The 19096-nt window shown below is 40.3% G+C and overlaps 1 protein-coding gene across 1 annotated transcript in view; it reads right to left on the reverse strand.

Annotated features, from left to right (window-relative positions):
- Positions 1 to 11626: 11626 nt before the first annotated feature.
- Positions 11627 to 19096, reverse strand: part of LOC142351062 (uncharacterized) — a 161382-nt gene continuing 153912 nt past the window's right edge. The window contains exons 22-23 of the mRNA XM_075403140.1: positions 12569 to 12845; positions 11627 to 11997 (exon numbers count right to left, since the gene is read on the reverse strand). Coding sequence (XP_075259255.1) covers positions 11812 to 11997; positions 12569 to 12845 — 463 coding nt within the window. The 3' untranslated portion in view covers positions 11627 to 11811. The remainder of the gene's footprint in view (positions 11998 to 12568; positions 12846 to 19096) is intronic.

The following is a 19096-nucleotide window of genomic DNA, read 5'->3' on the forward strand; positions in this document are numbered from 1 at the left end:
AAACCCAGGCGAATCATTAGAACAATTCCACTCCAGAATAAGGCAAAAAGCAGCACTCTGTAACTGGGAAGATCTAGAAGACATCTTAGTAAGCAACTTCAAAGAAACACTACACTATGCAATAACGAGAGAAAGAGGACAAGAAAATCAACAACGTATAAGCAGCACTTACGCACAAAATCCAAACGGATCAGGAATTAATCTAATACAAAGAACAACAAACAGCAAGAAGAAGCATACTACCCACACCTCCAAACAACAACAAAATACCAGACTGCTGGAAATGCGGGTAAAAATTGTTGAATTGTTGGATGTTGCGTACCCTTCTTTGTTTGCTTGTTGTTCGGTTGTTGGGTTTTTTCGTAGTTGTGGTTTTGGCTGTTTCTTTGTGTATTTTGTTTTTCCGATCTTCTTGGTGGTATGCCGGATCTGCATACTTTTGCATAGTGCCCTATTTTCTTGCAATGTTAGTGTTTTTCGCGGGGCAGTTGTCTAGATGTCCTTTAATGAAATTTTACCCGCATCTAGACAACTGCCTCGCGAAAAACACAATGTAAAATTTGCAAGAAAATAGGGCACTACGCAAAAGTATGCAGATCTGACATACCACCAAGAAGATCGGAAATACAAAATACACAAAGCAGGAACCCTCTACTTTTCAAAAATAGACCTAAAATACGCATATAGCCAAGTACCTCTACATGAAGACACACAACAACACTAACTTCAATATACTAGGGGAAATGCCACAGGAACATAGATTCATCATAATAAGCAAATTGCCACATAACTGCAAGTTTGCGGTTACAGAAATTGCATGGTTAGGATACAAAATAAATCCAGGTGGAATCATACCAACAACAAAAATGGTATCAATCATAAAATTGGTGGGAAGCATACACCACCTACAAAAATTCATTCCCAACCTATCACAAATATCAGCCCCACTCCGACCATTACTCTCACAAAGAAAAAATAAAAAACGGCAAACTAGACTGGAACGAAGAACACAATCATTCAAAAGATGCAATCAAACAAATAGCAAAAAAAAATCCGATACAAACCGACTAACAAGAGTGCGTCGCGATGCAAGCAAAGAAGGGTTAGGAGCTTGCCTAGAACATAAATACGACAACGGGTGGCACCCCATAGCCTATGCAAGTAGATTCCTAAACACGAATGAACAAAAATATAGCATAAATGAACTAGAATTACTATCAGTAGTATGGCCATTAGAACATTTCAAATACTACCTATACGGATCACGTTTTACACTCCAAACGGATCACCAAGCCCTACTTTCGGCACTAAAAGACAATAGGGGAAACAAAACATATCAAAGCACACTAAAAAGATGGGTAGACAGACTTACCATTCAACTTTTCGGTAGAACACATTGCTGGCAAAAAGATGTGTTTCGCAGATTATTTTAGTAGACATCCCACTTCAGCATCGATACCAATTTCAGGAGAAGAAAAAAAATTCAAAAATTTAATCGATTCGTTTAAATTTATGCTAAAGAAAGCAGACAAAATTCCACCCAATAGGATCACAGCAAGTACACCAGTACAAAATGACGTAATACAGACAGTTCAGCGAAAACAAACAGAGCAACACGCTTTTAGATATTCGCGTAACACAAAACAATCGCACTCAATTAATCCATTAATGGTTAATGTTTGTACAAAAAGTAAACCCAACGTAAATACATACGACCAAAAGATTACTAAAAGATTTCGTGGTCCAAACAAAAAAGATATGTCATCAATCGAACGCGCAGACACCCCACCAGATTACCCCAATTATTAATTCAACTACACCCCCACAGTCATTACCATTGGCACTTAAACAGACAGTAACTCAAACTTAGGACTTAAACCACTTAACCAACATTTTCAAAAACCCTTTCTACGACATTACCATCGAAAATTCCCCAGACTACTTACTCAACTTCCGATTCCACTAGTAAAAAAATTCGCAGACTTATAGATCTGCAAGACTGGATCGCAATTAAAAAATGGTATTAAGAGTTCTGTTAATCTAAATGGATGTATACCTTACGACGGCAAATTATATATACCCACACAACTCAGAAAGACAGTCATAGATTCAGTTCACAAAACACATCCTGGCCAAGCCGGAATGATTTATCTAGCTCAACTTGTGTGGTACCCCCAAATACACCGAGACATTGTCGCATTAGCCCAAAGATGTAAACAGTGCACAAGAACAGGTAAAAATCTAAAACCTATCATTCCGAAAAACGTAGAACTACCACCATTATCCGAACCAAACAAAGTCCAAATGGACTTCGCAGGTCCCATAACTATTAACAGAGACATATACATATTAGTAACAATAGACAGATACTCCAGATATCCCCACGCAGAAACATACACTAACTGCGACACAGACAGCTATAAGCTACCTAAAAGAATATAAAATTTCACGGAATACCGAGATCACTAAGGTGCGATCAAGCACAAGCATTCAAAGCAAAAAACTTTCACATACAATAATATAAAGCGATTCTATTTGGACAAAAAGATTCTCAGACGCCCGATGCTGGACCAACAATCCATGTGGAATTTCTGACTCAGACCCGAACCTGGATATCCAATACAACACCCCAGAAGACCCAGAAGCAGAATCAGACACAACTCCCCTAGCAAGACAAGTGCAATATAAACGTAAGCAAATATCAACGATTAAGATAACACCCGATACACTAAGCATAACGTTCTAAATAAAGAAAACAAACAGCCAGAAAAACCCGTACTATTAAATAAAGAAAACAAACAGCCAGAAAAACCCTAATGAGAAGAGGACCAGAACCAAGAGGAACATTAAAACCGTTGTGGAACATAATTCCAGATGGAACCATAACTGACTATACACCATCCACCATTTCAATCGACACACAACAGAACTAACACACGAAATCGGAAAAGCAACCAAGCCATCGCAACAGAAACATATCGAAAATCCCTACCACCACCACAAACACAAGAATCCAAACCACGACTAATGCACTTCGTCGCATGTAAGACGGTGCGCGAATACAATAAAAATACGGTGCGCGAATACAATAAAAATAGAGAAGTACGTAAATTCTGTTTAGAAAAGAAACAACTCCAAAAGGAAGCCCAACAGAGAGAAGTCCTGGTCAACATGGAACAAAACAAACCCTGCGAGGAAATGCCAGGAATCTCGTACACATCGGACAGGCAGGCCACACATTACCAAGCAGAACCATCTAAAGCAAACCATGAAACCCGACAAAAAAAGCAGGCAACAGCACAAAAAGCAGCAACCGCCCGAAAACGACGGACCGAGCGCAAACGCAAGGAAATCTCACCATCAAAAAAGACAACTCGCCCCACAACAAGACATCACTCTTCGAACAAAAATCTAAAGAAGCGGCCATCGCCCAAACTAAACTTACACTAGTCAAAAGAAGACATCAACAAAATGCACAAAAACAACGATCACTAATCCATATGGATTTGTCTATATTCAACAACTCTAAAACAATCGAAATCGACAATTTAGACTCAGACTCATCAGCAGCCAGCCCAAAACGGATCGTAACTTCATCCCCAAAGGACTTTAGGACTTTATGAACAAATCGCCAAAATCCAAAAGACACATCGACAACGTAGTCAATAGAATCAAAGCAACCAACCAAGAGCGGGAAGAACAGATTACAAAGATCAACGACCCGGGCACAGACAGACTACGCAAACATCATAAGAAGGCAGATACACCACATGCCAATCCACACGACAGCAACACCACACGGCAGAATCCCACCACACCACAACCACAACTCATCCCCACCAATCCAACAGGACGATCCCCCACATCCACAAACGGCAGAACACAACTCCACCTCAGACATTGAAAACGAAACCCAGACAGACACGACAACCAACTATATCGACCAACAACCATACAACATTGACTCCAACACTATTCCTACAACCAAGACCTCGGAACAAAGCCCCATTTCATCTCTCAATACAGAGGACATAGTGGAACTCAACAAATTGATATTCGATATTTCGTAGAATATCATTCGAAGCGGGGGATGTGTGGTGGAGAGCAAGGACGTATGAAACCAAGTATATCATCTACTACTATAAACTTGATTAAACTATATTATTAGTATCATCATTTCTCATGGGATGCATCAACCTTGTTACACTAGATCTTGTTACATTAAAGCAGTAAACTTCGTTGCTATGAACTTAATCTTTTCGTTTTAATTTCGTGTTAAAGCGGTAATCCTTACGGACAGCTACTGTCTGTCACGTAAGCTATGTGTTAGCGTTGCGAGAGAAAAGCCAAGCGCTTTTTGCCAAATTTATTGAAGAAAACAGTCTGAATTGACTTTCCGCAAATGATCTTTTGACCGCTAGTATTTCAGCACACAACATTTATCATAATATAGGACCATTATTAACAACGATAAAGAATTATCTGTCAAAGATGAATCAGGCACTGTGTTCCGAGAACTGTCGAAAGTTGAAACTTGCGCCGATGAGGCAATGGCTCGCCGCTCCCTGCTGCAAAAATCTCGAGCTTGTATTCCAGTACGAGATATTGGCCACTTGCCATAAGTGGTCAACATGGCGAACTGTTAGTCACCAGAAGGCAATATCTGATTTAACAATCTTACCAGCATCCGAAAGGCGAAATATCATCTCACTGGTTTTATATGAGCGCCAGTAAGAATGATGAAGACGATGATAATATGACTGATGACCAGATCATAGCAGTCTGGTGTGGTGAACCAGTCTCGTGTGTCCGTTCTCGCGTGGTGAACCGGTTATCTCACATCCTGAGATGATTAAAGTGATAACCCTTAAACTCTACTGTTGAGAGATTGAGTGTGCCAATCGTTTCGTCATCCAAGGTACTTTGAGAAGTGGCTCTTACTCAGCCCACCCATTGTACCCAATGTTGCTGCCGAGAACTCAACGTACAAAGCTTTGGCTGATCTTGTTGAAATCATGGCAGGCAACTGTCGTTACTCGAGTAGCAACAACATAGATGAGCTGGACTAATCCACGTCAGAACAAAAGTGAACTGCAGACTGAACTTGGTAACTTATGTTGCTTCAAGTTCATGCTTGAAACTGAATTGAGTTTTATTAACTCAATGTTCACTTTCATTCAAGGCTTCTGCTTGTGAATGTTATCATGTTGTACAGTCCCTCAAAACCCGGTAGCATGTAACGCCGGCTCATATTTTAATTTAAACTGATCATGTTGTCTAAAAAATCAGGCACCAAAGTCACGTGCCAGAGTCATCGGGACACTCACTTGCCATCACTTATGGTGACATCCCTGGGGTCAAAGTGTTTATGAGCAATGCTGCATCGAAAGAGGATAGTAGGGCCTTTAACACTGGAAATGTGTCGGTGGAAATGTGAAAATTGCTTTGCAGTGAGACTTGTCTGTGTGCTCATTGAAGCAATGCAAAGGTATCAAATAAGATCATTCGCCTTCTTGAAATTCGCACACCATATGGTGAAAGACAATATTGATGCAAACTATGCGAAAAGAACTATAAACTTATTTCAGATTTGAAAATGCGATGGAATTTGTTGAAACAGCGGGTGCATAACTGAAATTTTTGATAACCTATGTCCCCACTGAAAGCGCTGATGAAAGTTAATACATGGCACACCTGAAAGAAAAGGCTAAATTCACGACTTCCGACGAGATCTATTAAGCAAAGAGGCACATTTTGAGAGACCTCAATGTACCGATTGCTCAAGATCTGAATGAACATCTGTCAAGACAGATCGGAAAGGCAGCGGCATCGAAAAAGCAGATAAAGTATACAAAAGAGGAGGTTCCACAAGTGCTCAATCAAACAATGTCAGCTTTATGTGACACTGTCCTCAATAATGAGGAGCGAAGTGAATTCGAGCTAATAGAAATGAAGTACGAAGTACCTCGACAGTGTCTTGGGCACTATCTTCGATTGGGATGGTCACAGCTCATACCCGTCGGAACTATGGGATTGTTTTAAAGGTCAAAACTTTTCAATTAGTACTACATACTTATCGGAATGGAAACCGCTGAAACAACCAAGGAAACAACAAAGTTGTTGAGTGACTATAAACACCTTTTGTGTTAAGATATGGAAGTATGCTAAATGGTACTGCACTGGAGAGGCGCAACTTGCAGCACTTGATGACCGTCTAAGAGACAGAATTTGGACGTCCGATCGGGCGCTGTCCAATTCAAGAAGCAAAAAGATGGACAAGAAGCAAAGAAGTCTTGCCGTATTTGACTAGATTTAAGTAAGTTTGAAATTGAACTGACGAGATCACTCCTTAAAGTGGACTGAAGACTGATGGCTATATATTTTGCCCAGAATGACAGGTACTTGACTGAAGTTGAGTCTCGCACAGGAAAGCCACAGGAAATTCGACTGCTGGCTTGTCGCATGTATGTTCTGAACCCGTTGCGGCTAAGCTCATACAGTGCCTTGACATTTGAAGCATCAACTCATCCCCAAACGGATGAAAGGGGTAACTTGTTTGTTTACATCATCGAAGTTATTCAGCGAGACCAAGCACAGAGAATCTGCCTAAGAGATTTTGATTACTGGAAGGAGACACCTGCCAGAATGGATCCTGCACAAACCATTCAAGTGCGACAGAACCTTGAGTGGTTGGTTATGTTAACGCAGCGAGTATTGGAAACAATATCAATCATATGCTTGTCACTTGCAGCAACAATTGTCTGTGTTCGGACTTTTGCTGAGATTGCCCCAGAGGCAAGTCTAAGATGTGATCGACCTCAGAGCTGCGATGGAGCTAATAGCCGGGAGTGTTTTGCCAACAGAAACTCAAAAACGTTTGCAATCTGAGCGAACGGCACAGATTATGTGCAGAGGATACCATAAGAGCTTCCTTCGTGAGTCAGAAGGCTTCGGTTGATAGCGTGCGCAAGATGGATAGCTTAACAACGCATCAACCAAGGAAATTACTGGCTAAAAACTTTAGTCAGCGAACCAATACTTGATGTTGACAGCCATGCAAGTAGGAAGTTAGAAGATATGGAGAAGGGTCCCACAACACTGGCGGAACCCATCAAGACGCAGAAGGGAATCAGGAAGCGGGATCTCGTCTAAACCGAAGACGGTGATGTGTCAGATATAGACGCACACGTGGATGCAAAGGAAACTACAAAGAAGACCCGGAGGTGACGACAGGATCAAGGCACTGACAGGGGCACAAGACGTGAGGTACACTGAATCGAGGTACACTGGCAAATACGACTACCGAAGAAATCTAAGGAGGCTCACCAAGGACGCACATAAGGTTGAGGGCGAAGTTCTGACATCTGTTCATGTGTCTAGGCCTCGAAAAGAAAATGTACAAAGGCTTCGAAATAAAGAAAAGGTACAGAAGACATCTGTGCTTGGACTGCATCAAAAATTTCGTCACTCAGAAATGTCGACGGTTCACTGAAGATTGCACACGAGCCGGTGTGGTACGAAAATAAGATTGCCCATATATGTGACCTGCCGCAATTTTTGGCCAAAGCCACAATCAAACTTGAAGAGGAAGAACCAAGTTATCTGACGAAGAAAGCATTTAAGGACAAAAAAGCAACTGGAGTACCGGCAGTTGAATAATGTATCGAAAGAAAATACTAGCATGATCCCCCAACGAGACCTCAACAGCGTGATCAAGAAACTTGAAAACATGGTAATTGTAACGAAAGGCCTTACTGACCCTACAAAACTCCAGGCATGGTTATGTGATGCGAGACTGAGAGTAACCGACATGCATTTAAAAACCAAAATGACTTGGGTTACGGCAATATCACAAGAGTCTCAAGGAGAAGAAGATTGCATGGCCTACTTGCCAAAGCAGACAGTATAAAGCGGAGAGTTGGATCTAGAAGCTTGATGCGACCCTTTGTCCTCAATAATGAGGATCGAAGTATCTTTGATCTGATAGAAGTGACCTACCTCGAAAGCTTCTTGGTCACGATACCTTTGGTTGGGGGAGGTCTCAGCTCATACCCGTCGAAACTAGGGATAACATTGAAGTTAGAACAATTTTATATGAAGTTATCCTACTTGTAGACTGGAATGAAACCGCATACACATCCAAGGAAACAATTAATTATATAGTAACTTTAACACCTAGTGTGTTTAGAAGATAAGTATGCCGAAAAGTACTGCGGTGGAAACGTCCAACCTACAGCACCAGCTAACAGACGACCTCCTAAAAGTCGAGTTTGGACCTGCCTCCTGCCTTATTTGTCTAGATTTATGGTAGGTTCAAATTTGAGAACTGATGAGATCACTCCTGAAAGTGAGCTGAAGACTGATAGCTATATATTTTGATCAGAATGACGCGTACTTGGCGGAAGTTGAGTCGCGCACCAGGAAGCAACAGCAACTTCGACTTCTTGCTTGCCGTATGTATGTTCTCAACCCCTTGCGGCTGAGATCTTACGCCGCAAGGACAGTCGAAGCATTGACTCATCCCAAAGAGGATGAGACGGGCAACTTGTTTACCGAGTTGAACAAACAAGACAGGTTATTCGGCAGGGACCTGGTATTGTGAACCTAGCGAAAAGAGACTTCGATCTCTGGAAGGAGGCACTTGCCGGAATGGACCTCCAAACATCAGCTATTCAAGTGGGATAGAACTCTGAGTGACTATGTTCATGCTGTGACTATTGAAAACAAACAGCAATCATATGCTTGTCGCTTGAATGAACAAAATGTCTGTTAAGACTTTTGCCGAGATTGCCCCAGAGGCAACTCTAAAGGATGTAATCAATCTCAGGGCTGCAATGAGTTCGTAGCCGGATCAGTTTCCCCAACCGAAACGGCGAAAACTCCGAGCGAAGGGCACAGATCAGTTATGTACACAGGATACCATGCAGCTTCCCTTGTGAATCAGGAGGCTTGGATTAACGGTTTCCACCGGTTTGTGCTTGTTCAATATGAATAAGGCACTGTGTTCCGTGCACAGGCGGAAAGGCACCCTTTTGCCGAAGCCGCTCCGGCCGTACTACGTTTGCCGGCTGCTCACTGCTGCCAGAAGCATGAGCTTCTTGTATTTCGGTAAAACGAGATATTTGTCCATGGCGACAAATGGTCAACACGGCGACGCGACCTGCAGAGTCCCCAGAGGATGATATCTCAACTGAATCTGAGGTATGATTTAACAATCTTACCTGTATCCAAGGTGAAATATCATCTCACTGGTTTTAAATGAGTGCCAGCGATAAAGATGAAATTGAGGATACGTCTGATGATCAGATCATTGCAGTCCGGCGTGGTGAACCGGTCTCAGTGGCTTATTATTTGACCAAAGATGAGGACAGGGATGGCCCTCCGTCTCGACTGATAAGAGAATGAGTGTGCTATCGTTTCCTCATCCAAGGTACTTTGTGATGTGTCTTTTTCTCTTTAGAGTCAGAGCCCACCCATTGTACCTCAGGTTGCTACCGCGAACTCCACAACAAGATTTGCATGATCTTGTCGAGTTTATGGCAGGTAACAGACGTTGCTCATCAAGTAGCGACAATATCATGGATGAACTGAACTAATCCACATCAGAACGGAAGTCAACTGTAAACAAAACTTGGATCATTTATGCTGCTTGGAGTTCATGCTTGAAACTGAATTGAGTTGTTCCTGTTCCCTTTCGTCCAAGTCTTATGCTTGTCAATCTCAGCATGTTGTACAGTCCTTCAAAAGCCGGTAGCATGGGTTGTGGTGACAACCCTGGGGGCAAATTGTTTATGAGCAAAGCTGCAAAAATATTTATCTTATGTTCAATTAGAACTTTTAAATATTAGAACTTTTGAGGGCTGCATAAACGCTTATCCTATATAAATGGAAATTTTGAAATAAGCCGTCCACTCATCTTTACGCTAGTCTATGTTTGGGTTATCATTCCTTCAGTACATTACCCGTTAAATTTACTATACAATAATTTACAATAACGTTTTTGAATCAATTTTAATTTGTCAATGTAATTTAAACGAAAAGTTAATATTTATGACCTCTTTCAGTACATTTACTTTAAAAAAGGACCAAGAAATAGCACTTTGGAAACTTGAATTATGGTAACTGCCTCTCAAAACTAGCCTTAAGTTGAATGAAATCAATCGCAAACCAAAGAAATGACAAAAATCAAAGAAGCTGAAATCATTCAATTTTTTAACTGAAAAAATCAATGTAACGAATATAAATGTAGGTGCCAGAACACAGTTAGAATGACACAAACTAGAATGTGAAGGATATGGACATGTAAGGAACAGCGCAACAAAAAGACTAAAAAGTTAAAAATCAAATTTAAAAAATCAAGAAAAACGAATACATTTCATTGTTCAGCATTCCAGACATAGCAAAGACGACTAACCATCCGAGACAAAAATTCATCCTCCTTAAGCGAACAAACAAAAAAAGCAGAATTTAAATAAAGAAACATTGAAATATTTTGTAAAAACTTGTAAAAAAAACATATAAATCAATGTCAAAAAGTCATTCGTTAACGAGGCGCACTCCTCTCGCTCAGAAAAAATTAGTTCACATAGCAATTTTACTCGCTTTCGCTTTTAGGTCAAAACATCGTTTGAACAAATAGTACTTCCGGTAAAAGGAAAACCAAGAGTACCGTAAAAAAACCAAGGAGTCGTAAAAAAACCAAGGAGTCGTAAAAAAACCAAGAGCACCGCAAAATAGCTCCGCTCAGCTTACAGCTTTGGGATCTTTTCAACAATTGCCCCCCCCTTTGGTACCTAGTAGAGAATCGCCTCCCCTTCTGTGCTATACTTTACCACAATATTAGTTGGCCTACAGTTTAGATAGCCGAAAAATGGTTTAAGCGCAATTGCGGACCGCTGTTCACGGCCATGCCTCTCACGCACTGTGGGATGTAATCCGGAAATCGCGGGTCGGTTATCGCGGCGAAGCCACGACGCGCGCGAAGCGCGCCCACCGACCCGCCAGTCGGAAATTCTTTTCGCTTTGTATTCCAATTCGGCTAATTGCCCTAGCATTGCGCATTTCAATCTATCCCGTTTAACACAGTATGAGCATACACGGATACTTATTACTCGTCTCTGATTGGTTAATAAATCACTCGCTTAAATTCTATTCAAGAATAGCCCCCCCTTTTGCAAAAGGGGGGGCAATTGTTGAAAAGATCCCAGCTTTGCAGCTATAATAAAACTCATAACCACCTGTAGTATCAAAATTATACACGAGATCACAACTTTATACCTGCCTATAATTTGATCGTATCTGCTGAAATTCAAGGTATGTACATGGTTAAAGTGCTCTGTTATAAAAAAAGTTCATTTTACTTGAATTCAATCTACGTCTCGTACAGAAACAGCGATCTTCACCATAACGGTGCCTCATAACGAAAACAAAAAAAAGTTGTGGCTAGCTCAATGCAGAACCCATGCATAATTGGAGGAGAGTCCTGTTAGTTTAAATTGCGATACTGCAGCCTCATGAAATAATGCTAGCTTTACATTATAGGGTGGTACTGTAATTTTACATTTGAGCATTCTTGTTTCAGTTTTCATTAACATTTCAGCCGTTCTTAGAAGAACATTTCAGACCATTTAGCACAAATCTGTAATTTCAGCACTGTCATATCAAAGCACTTCTTAAAATCAAAGCATCAGTTCTTAAATCAGCTGAACTGTACGAAAGACAGTTTCAGACCTTGTACCTTTCTTAAAGAACTAAACGTTCCTTCTCGTTAATTGTGATATAAGTCGAAAGGCTGTACTATGTAAATTGTACTTAATTAGTGCGCGCTCTTCTATTGGTAGAAGGTCCAGCAACCTCACTCTGCGAATCTCTGCTCTGATTGGTTGATGACTGCTGGTCGGCTGTTCTGACGTCATCGGTGGTAGTTGTGTCGTCTCGTATTCTGAAGTCTCTCAGATTTACACTGCTAATGAATTGTGTGGAATCCAAACCCAGATACTAAAACATGTAAGAATGTTCAGACAATTATACAAATATTGTCCTTAGAACCTCTTTATATATTATACCGATATACTTCATAACTCACTCAATCTTGCTGGGTAATTGTTTTCTGGGAACTTTGGCATAGGTCTTAGCATAGACGTGAATTTCTATTACAAAGCACGACATTTTGTTGACAATTGCCAAACATTATCAGCACCTTTTTATTTCTCAAAAGCATCCAAGGCCTTCTGGGGCTGCCATCTTTGAAACGTATCACAAGAACAGGATTCTTCAAGTTCAGATCTCATAAGGATTTCTTCAGATCGTATGCCCAACTTGCTTTCGAATCAATTCATTAGAAGGTCCAGAAATGAGATTACAATCCGTTAGACAAATAGCCTTCTAATCCTATTTTTACCTAGGAGAACGAAGAGCCACAATTTTACGATTACTATATTAAAATCCCAATTTAATTAACATTTTAAAGCATTTAGATATCTAACCTTAGGGTTATATTCTTCAGTAATTTACAAGTTTCAACAAAAAATACCATCTTGCCAAGCAAAAAAGACGAATTCGTTCATACCTTGCACAATCTGAAGGTTGTAAGCTCCATCTGCTCCATTGCGAACACCAACTGGGGAATATTCTTAGTCTCCTTTCCCACTTTGGCCTTCCCCTTCTCATTCCCAACCAATTCCTCTTCATCCCCTCCATCTTGATTCATTCCATCAGCGGTGGTGGGTTCCTGTTTGACCAAAGCGTGGGTGCCACCATTTGGGATCTCCGAAAGAGCTTCTGTGCTATTTCTCTTCCTCTTTCTCTGCTTTGGTCTCCTGGAGGCACTGTCGTTTTCTGTTGAACTAAAGTAAAAAAAAATCAAGATGTAATGAGGAAATTTTAAGGGGAAATAGTACTTCCCTCAATTTTACTGAATCAAAAATTTATTCTAACATAGCTGGCATATTGCCAGAAAATAGCCGCAATAGGTTTGTAGACCGGCAGTCTAAAAAAAAAACAGTAAAAAAGACAGACCAAAAAAATTCGTCTTTTCATTGAAGGCTGATCTGTTATATTTTGATTAAAAATCTGTATAAGTTATTGCTGCCTCTATTAGCTGATCTCAAATAACCTTCATTTAGAGTGACCCATTTGACCTTATCTCTTTGAATTAAAGTAAATAAAAATCAATTTCAAAGTGAGGAAGTCATTTTTGAGAGTGAGGTAAGTCAAGTGTGACCAAAAATTTAATCACGCGCATGAACAAAAAAACTCGCTCCACTAAGAGCGAAAAATGACGTCACACATGCAATTCAGTTGAAATTGCATGAACGAATGAACAAAAAGTGGCTGTGACGTCATATGGTCGTAACAAAAATCATGACGCCGAAATAAAAAAACATAGCAGGACAAGTCCTGACGTACAATTCAAAGAATTTTCATTGATTAAACAAAAAACTAGACCTAGAACGGAGTGAATTGGGAAAAACATTTCTAAAAAATCAGATCAAAAAAATTAAAAAAAAAACAGAAAATCAAATTCAAAATGCCGCATGTGAACAACAAACCTCTAGCAACATATGGAAACTTGGTTCAACCAAAAAACTAGGACTAGAATGAACCATGAATGGATTGGGAAAACCATTTAGAAAAAAATCCGATCCAAAAAAAACGCAAAAATCAAAGAGAAATTGCCGCATGTGAACAAAAAACCACTAGCGATAAAGCGAATTTTTGTTCAAACACTGTTTTCTCACTCTACTTTAAAATTAGAGCGAAAAAATTTCACGCCGCAAAACCACTCGCTTTTTCGCTCCATTTCCTGTTTCGGCGTGACCAAAATCACTACTCCAATTTGACTTCAAAAATCATGAAAATGTGTGAACAGATCTTAAAAAAAAAGACAGCGCCCCAATACAATTCAAATTCTTTGAATTGTAAAAAACCAAGAGAAGGCCAATAATAGCCCCAGCTATCGCTGTGCGGCTATTAATAAAATTTATCAATCGTTTTTTGTCAATATTTGTCATTCTAATTCTCCTTAATATTGCTCTCAATAAGGTGTTCAATACCTCGCGTGCGATGAGCCTCACTGCTTGTGAAAAACCAAATTGACTCTCCAATTTAACCTGTTTAATTAAAAAAAACCTCATGGAGATGACGCCAAAATCAAAATTCTAGAGTATCAACCACTCGAATTATTTCCAATAATTGGTTCCATTTTTGTTCTAGCAATTAAACGTAAACCCGTTTAATTAATATCTCCAAATTCTGAAGTAGCCCCATGTGCTGTTTGACCACGCTACCAATAAGATTATCATTCTTATACCACACTCGCAGCATCTTTTCATAAACATACCGACTAACGTCGGATGAAGTGCTCTCGAACGATTGTCGCTGAAGTGTCGATGCGATGCGCGAACCCCCGATCAAGAATCAATGACATTATCTACTAAGCTACGTTGACCGTGTTTCGTAATCGCATACAACCGTTATTTAGCAACTGTTTAAATTTCTTGAATGGAAGCAATTACAAACCACCTACAGTTACAGAACAAAACGGACAACGCAGCCGATAGCAGAATGCAAAAGCTTATTAGGCAGAGAAAAGATTCAAAGAGAATACATAAGTGGAATGAGTATTAGTTACCTTTTAATGTAAGAGCCTTTTAAGGTTACCTTTTAAGGTAACCAATAGGAGACATAGGATCAGAGCGCCATGTTCACAATAATTGCTTCCAATTTTATTCCAGGGCAATTAAAAAAGTGTACACTGTCAAGAGGCTCAAAAACCATTAAAACACTCACGTGCATATTTTAAAATGCCGAAAGTCTGCAGTGCCAGAAGTTGAAATGCCAGAAGTTGCTACATAGCCAGAAGTTGAATTTCGTTGACTTTCATCATTTTAAAACGTGCGCGTTTCGGTTTCGTGTTTTAAGCATGGTTAAGTGACTCTGCAGAAGTCACTTTGAAATTCTGACTGAATATCTCGAACCGCTTCGCGGTTCTCGATAAACGCCAGAAGTTCTCAGTGACTTCAAGCAGAGTGACTTAACAATTACTTAGCACCAATCACAATGATTGAGCTGAAAGGCAAAATTGATGCAGCGACCGAGCTCAAAAATTATTAACCCTAATGATGGATATGAGCTTCGTCAATTATTAACAATTTTGCATCCGATAGCCCTAAAACAAACAGCCTCACAAGCTGTGAGCGGTTGGTCTTCGTATCAACCCCTGGGTCTCAGGTATGCAATCATTAGGTTGAGAGGGGTTCAAGCGATTGAGGTGGGTGAGATGATTCTGGGAACCTGTCGAAAGGGTTCAAATCAGCTGCAGGAGAGTGGTCGGGGAGTGTTGGGTGACCGCGGTGGAGGAGGGGACTGTGGGTGACAAACTTTCAAGATTGAAAACAGCACTTCATACCATGAAATTAACTCGCAGGCCTACAAAACCGTCACAAAATCATTAACAGGAATCAGTTAGAGGAGTTAAGGTTTCGCACCAAGTCGGGCTCGAATCCAAGCCCCTCAATCAACAGCTATAAGTCTCAGCACTTACGCTACCTATGCGTATTGTACTTGTCTTTTGCTCTTTCTATATAACATTTCTGGACAATGACGTTTGACTCAGTTGTTTGCCGCAAGCTTAACGAGCGCAAAAACGCGCATAATAGGAGCTTAAAAATGACAATCATGCTTGGCTGTATGATTAGGGACCCCTAAAACATGAAGATAGAAGCGCTGTTAACCATTGCGCTCAAGTGCGACGTACATTTAAAATAACAGATTCTATGGATAATGGGAATAGAAACGCAATTCAACAGCTCCAAAACAAAACTCAACCTCAAGGTAACCTGCGAAGAACAGAGTGAGCTCTATTTGATTTTTTACAAATAAGGTCTGTTTAGCATACTGTTTAGGCCCCCCGTTTCTCATGGGCGACTTCATGGGCGTTTCTCTGGTTTTCTTGATCAGTCAATTTTGTCAATCAATAAACTCAGCTTAATGTTGAGAAAGCGGAGAGAGAGAGAGAGAGAGAGAGAGAGAGAGAGAGAGTGAGAAAGGAGAGAGAGAGAACTGTAAAAAGAAAGAAACGGAACGAAGGAGAGAAACGGAACGTAAAAGACAGGAAAAAACAGACAGAGCAGGAAGAACAAGATAAATAGAAAGCGAGGGAAGCAAGAAAGGAAACAGATAGGAGCTAGAGAGGAAGAGTAAATGTGTGAAAAAAGCTTGCTCTAAAATTTGCTTAGAACCAACAAAACTTAATTGGAAATTCCACTGATTATTATAACCAAACACTGCTCAAAAAATTGTAAAACAGACTCCAGTACAAGGGAAAATTGACATTTTTAATCCCCCACATACACACATACAGACAAGAACATAAACCGACTAGCGTCAGAAGCATTGCTCTCGAAGGCCGGTCTGCATGGCTACAAAAAGGAAGTGGCCCGACAAGTGTTCGATCCCTCGACCCTCAGATCAGCAGGCCTCCGTCAAGTTGAAGGCTAAGAGTGTTCTACAAAAGCGCAAAATCAGAAGCTAAAATTTTACAAAACACTTTACAATAAACCCTTCAAACTTGGTTCGAGAGCAATTAGAAAACTATTAGTAATAAGGACAGTAAATCCTCCCTCTGGGCGATCATATTTAAAAGCCTCCATGGCCGCGTGGTAACTGGACCTAAGTCTTTTGTCCCGGGTTTGGTTCTCACCCATCTACTTCGAGCTTTTTAGGCCATTGACCTCTCTCGATATGTTTGCTTAACCATGCTGCAAGATGAGTCTTTCGAAAAAAAAATTTCAGCTCAAGCGTTTCAGCCCACGCGTCACTACTGAGAAAGCAGTGCAATCCTTTTGGACCAGAAATGGGCTGGCAATGCTTTTGAGATATCTTGAACAAAGCCGACTAAGGTTGCGCGTATTGCTCTCAAACGACCCGCGAGCGATTTGTTTTGACAATAGCTAGCTACTTTTTAGTGAGGCTAGCTTTAGCTTAATTGAAGGGTGTTGAGGTAAGCGCAGCTGGGGGTTTGCACCCCGGTTACTGTGGGAGGGGGGTTTAAGCTGCACGGGCCCTTTACGTCTTGAATATGTGCAGTGGTGGTGATTGGGGGGAAAGAACGGAAAGGGGACTGATATGGGTGGGGTGTTTTTTTTGGGCGGGGGGATCTGTGGGTCAACTTCTAATAATCGCCCTTCACACCATAAGTCAGTCACCAAAACAGTTTTTTTGTCAATCGCATACTTGGAGACTAGTGAGCTAAAAGGCTCTAAAAGCACTTAATGCTCGCTTTTCGCTACCTGTTTATCCTGTTTTTGAGGACGAAAAGTCCGGTCAAGCAAAAAATTGCATACAAAGACCGACAGGACTAATATAATTACTAAAACCTGTTTCAGAGCAATTAAACATGTTTCAAATATATCAAGGATTCAAAGATGATTAGATCGGCCTTAATGAACCATAAGTTACTTCGGCAAAACTCACTAAGTCGCATAATTTTCAATTAAAGTTCGGCAAGTCAGAAGTAACATGCACATGCACAAAAATACAAAACTCGATCAGTCATCAGACACGAGAATTTGCAACACGGGAAATTTGCAACAGTAGACTATATTTATACCACGAAAAAGCATTTGAACACGTAGCATGACTGGGTTTGATTTTCTTTAAATCATCAGTCAGATAAATGGTGTCTAATCATCAGAAGCCGAAAAATACGAACATTCACACAGCCGGCTCGCAGAAGCTGCCAAAAAAGCTGCATTTTGTAGAATCCACTTGATTTTGATATCAACTTATCATATTAGTTCAAAACCGTACTTGAATCTATTTTAAGTTCAAAGTTTTACGTCCGTAACTAACTGTTCGTAATTAAACTTAAACAGGTGTTCACGTACGCCCGATTTTGTACAAAAACCAAAACCTGAAAACCATACACGCACGAGGTAATAGGCAGGATCATTGTGAAAAATCAGCTGAAACCGAACAGATCAGATCGCCAAAATCCTTCCAGCCATTAGTATGCTTCCTCCTTTATCTTGGTTAGCTCAATAGACTAATGCAAAGGTTTGATGCATAAAGTCAGGAATCCCGTTTACTTACAGCGAACCAGCCAGCGCACTATTCATCTATTCGAACTATTGAACCAGGCTCCAGAATTCGTACGTCCTACCATTCTTACATTACAATATGACTTTATTATCTGCTTTCTCAGTGTAGCTTCAATGAACCGTACACTAGCAGAGCTCTAAGAGAGCTGTCCAGCGACCTATTGACTGCCGAGCTTGGATGAAGAACCACTGAAAAAGAATCATTGTTGGCTTATCAGATTTTAATACATCAGAAAATAAGTTCCATAATCATGTCAAGGTAAACGATTCACCAAATAACAGCAGCCAGATGAACCTAGTCATAATGAAACATAACCGACTAAACGTCAGAAGAATTGCTCTTGAACGACTAGTGGGAGCTCTAATCAATTGCAGCCTGCTTCAGTCGGGGGGGGGGCGGAGGGAGGGGTAGCCTAAATGGGACTAAGAAGTTCTATAGTGGGCTTCAAATAACCACATTAGAGGTTAACATATACCACTAAGATTTAAAGTAAAAAATGACACCAGTTTCGGCGCACTTTTTATTTGACTTTTAGTATTAAATTGCCGCCAATTGAGTTCAGCTGCTTGAAATTGTGATTGAGAGAGAATTTTAGATCACGCGAAATGCAAAAAGTCAAGGGGGTAAAAGTCACTCGAAAAGTCAAAACCGTCAAGCGAAAATTTTGCATAAGACACACACGTTTACAATAATTGCTATGAACTGCGTTCAAGAGCAATTAAAAACTTTTACAAACACCCAAAGAGATCCGAAATTCAACGGAGGTTTTTGCAGATTTCCGGCAATCAATGAGTTCGATAGCAATGTGAGCTCGGTAGAGTGATATTAATTTCATATTTGGTTAATGATAGGCTTCAAAACATCATATAATTTACAAACAGCTTGATTTTAATGAACTTTCTGCATGACATTCAGCATACAAATGCGTACTGTGATTAGGCATTCAGATTTGGTAATTTTCAGGAGTCTGACTACTAAGTTTCGATCATTCTGA

The sequence above is a fragment of the Convolutriloba macropyga genome, chromosome 12 (assembly GCF_964194025.1).
Source record: "Convolutriloba macropyga chromosome 12, txConMacr16.3, whole genome shotgun sequence".
Taxonomy (NCBI): domain Eukaryota; kingdom Metazoa; phylum Xenacoelomorpha; order Acoela; family Convolutidae; genus Convolutriloba; species Convolutriloba macropyga.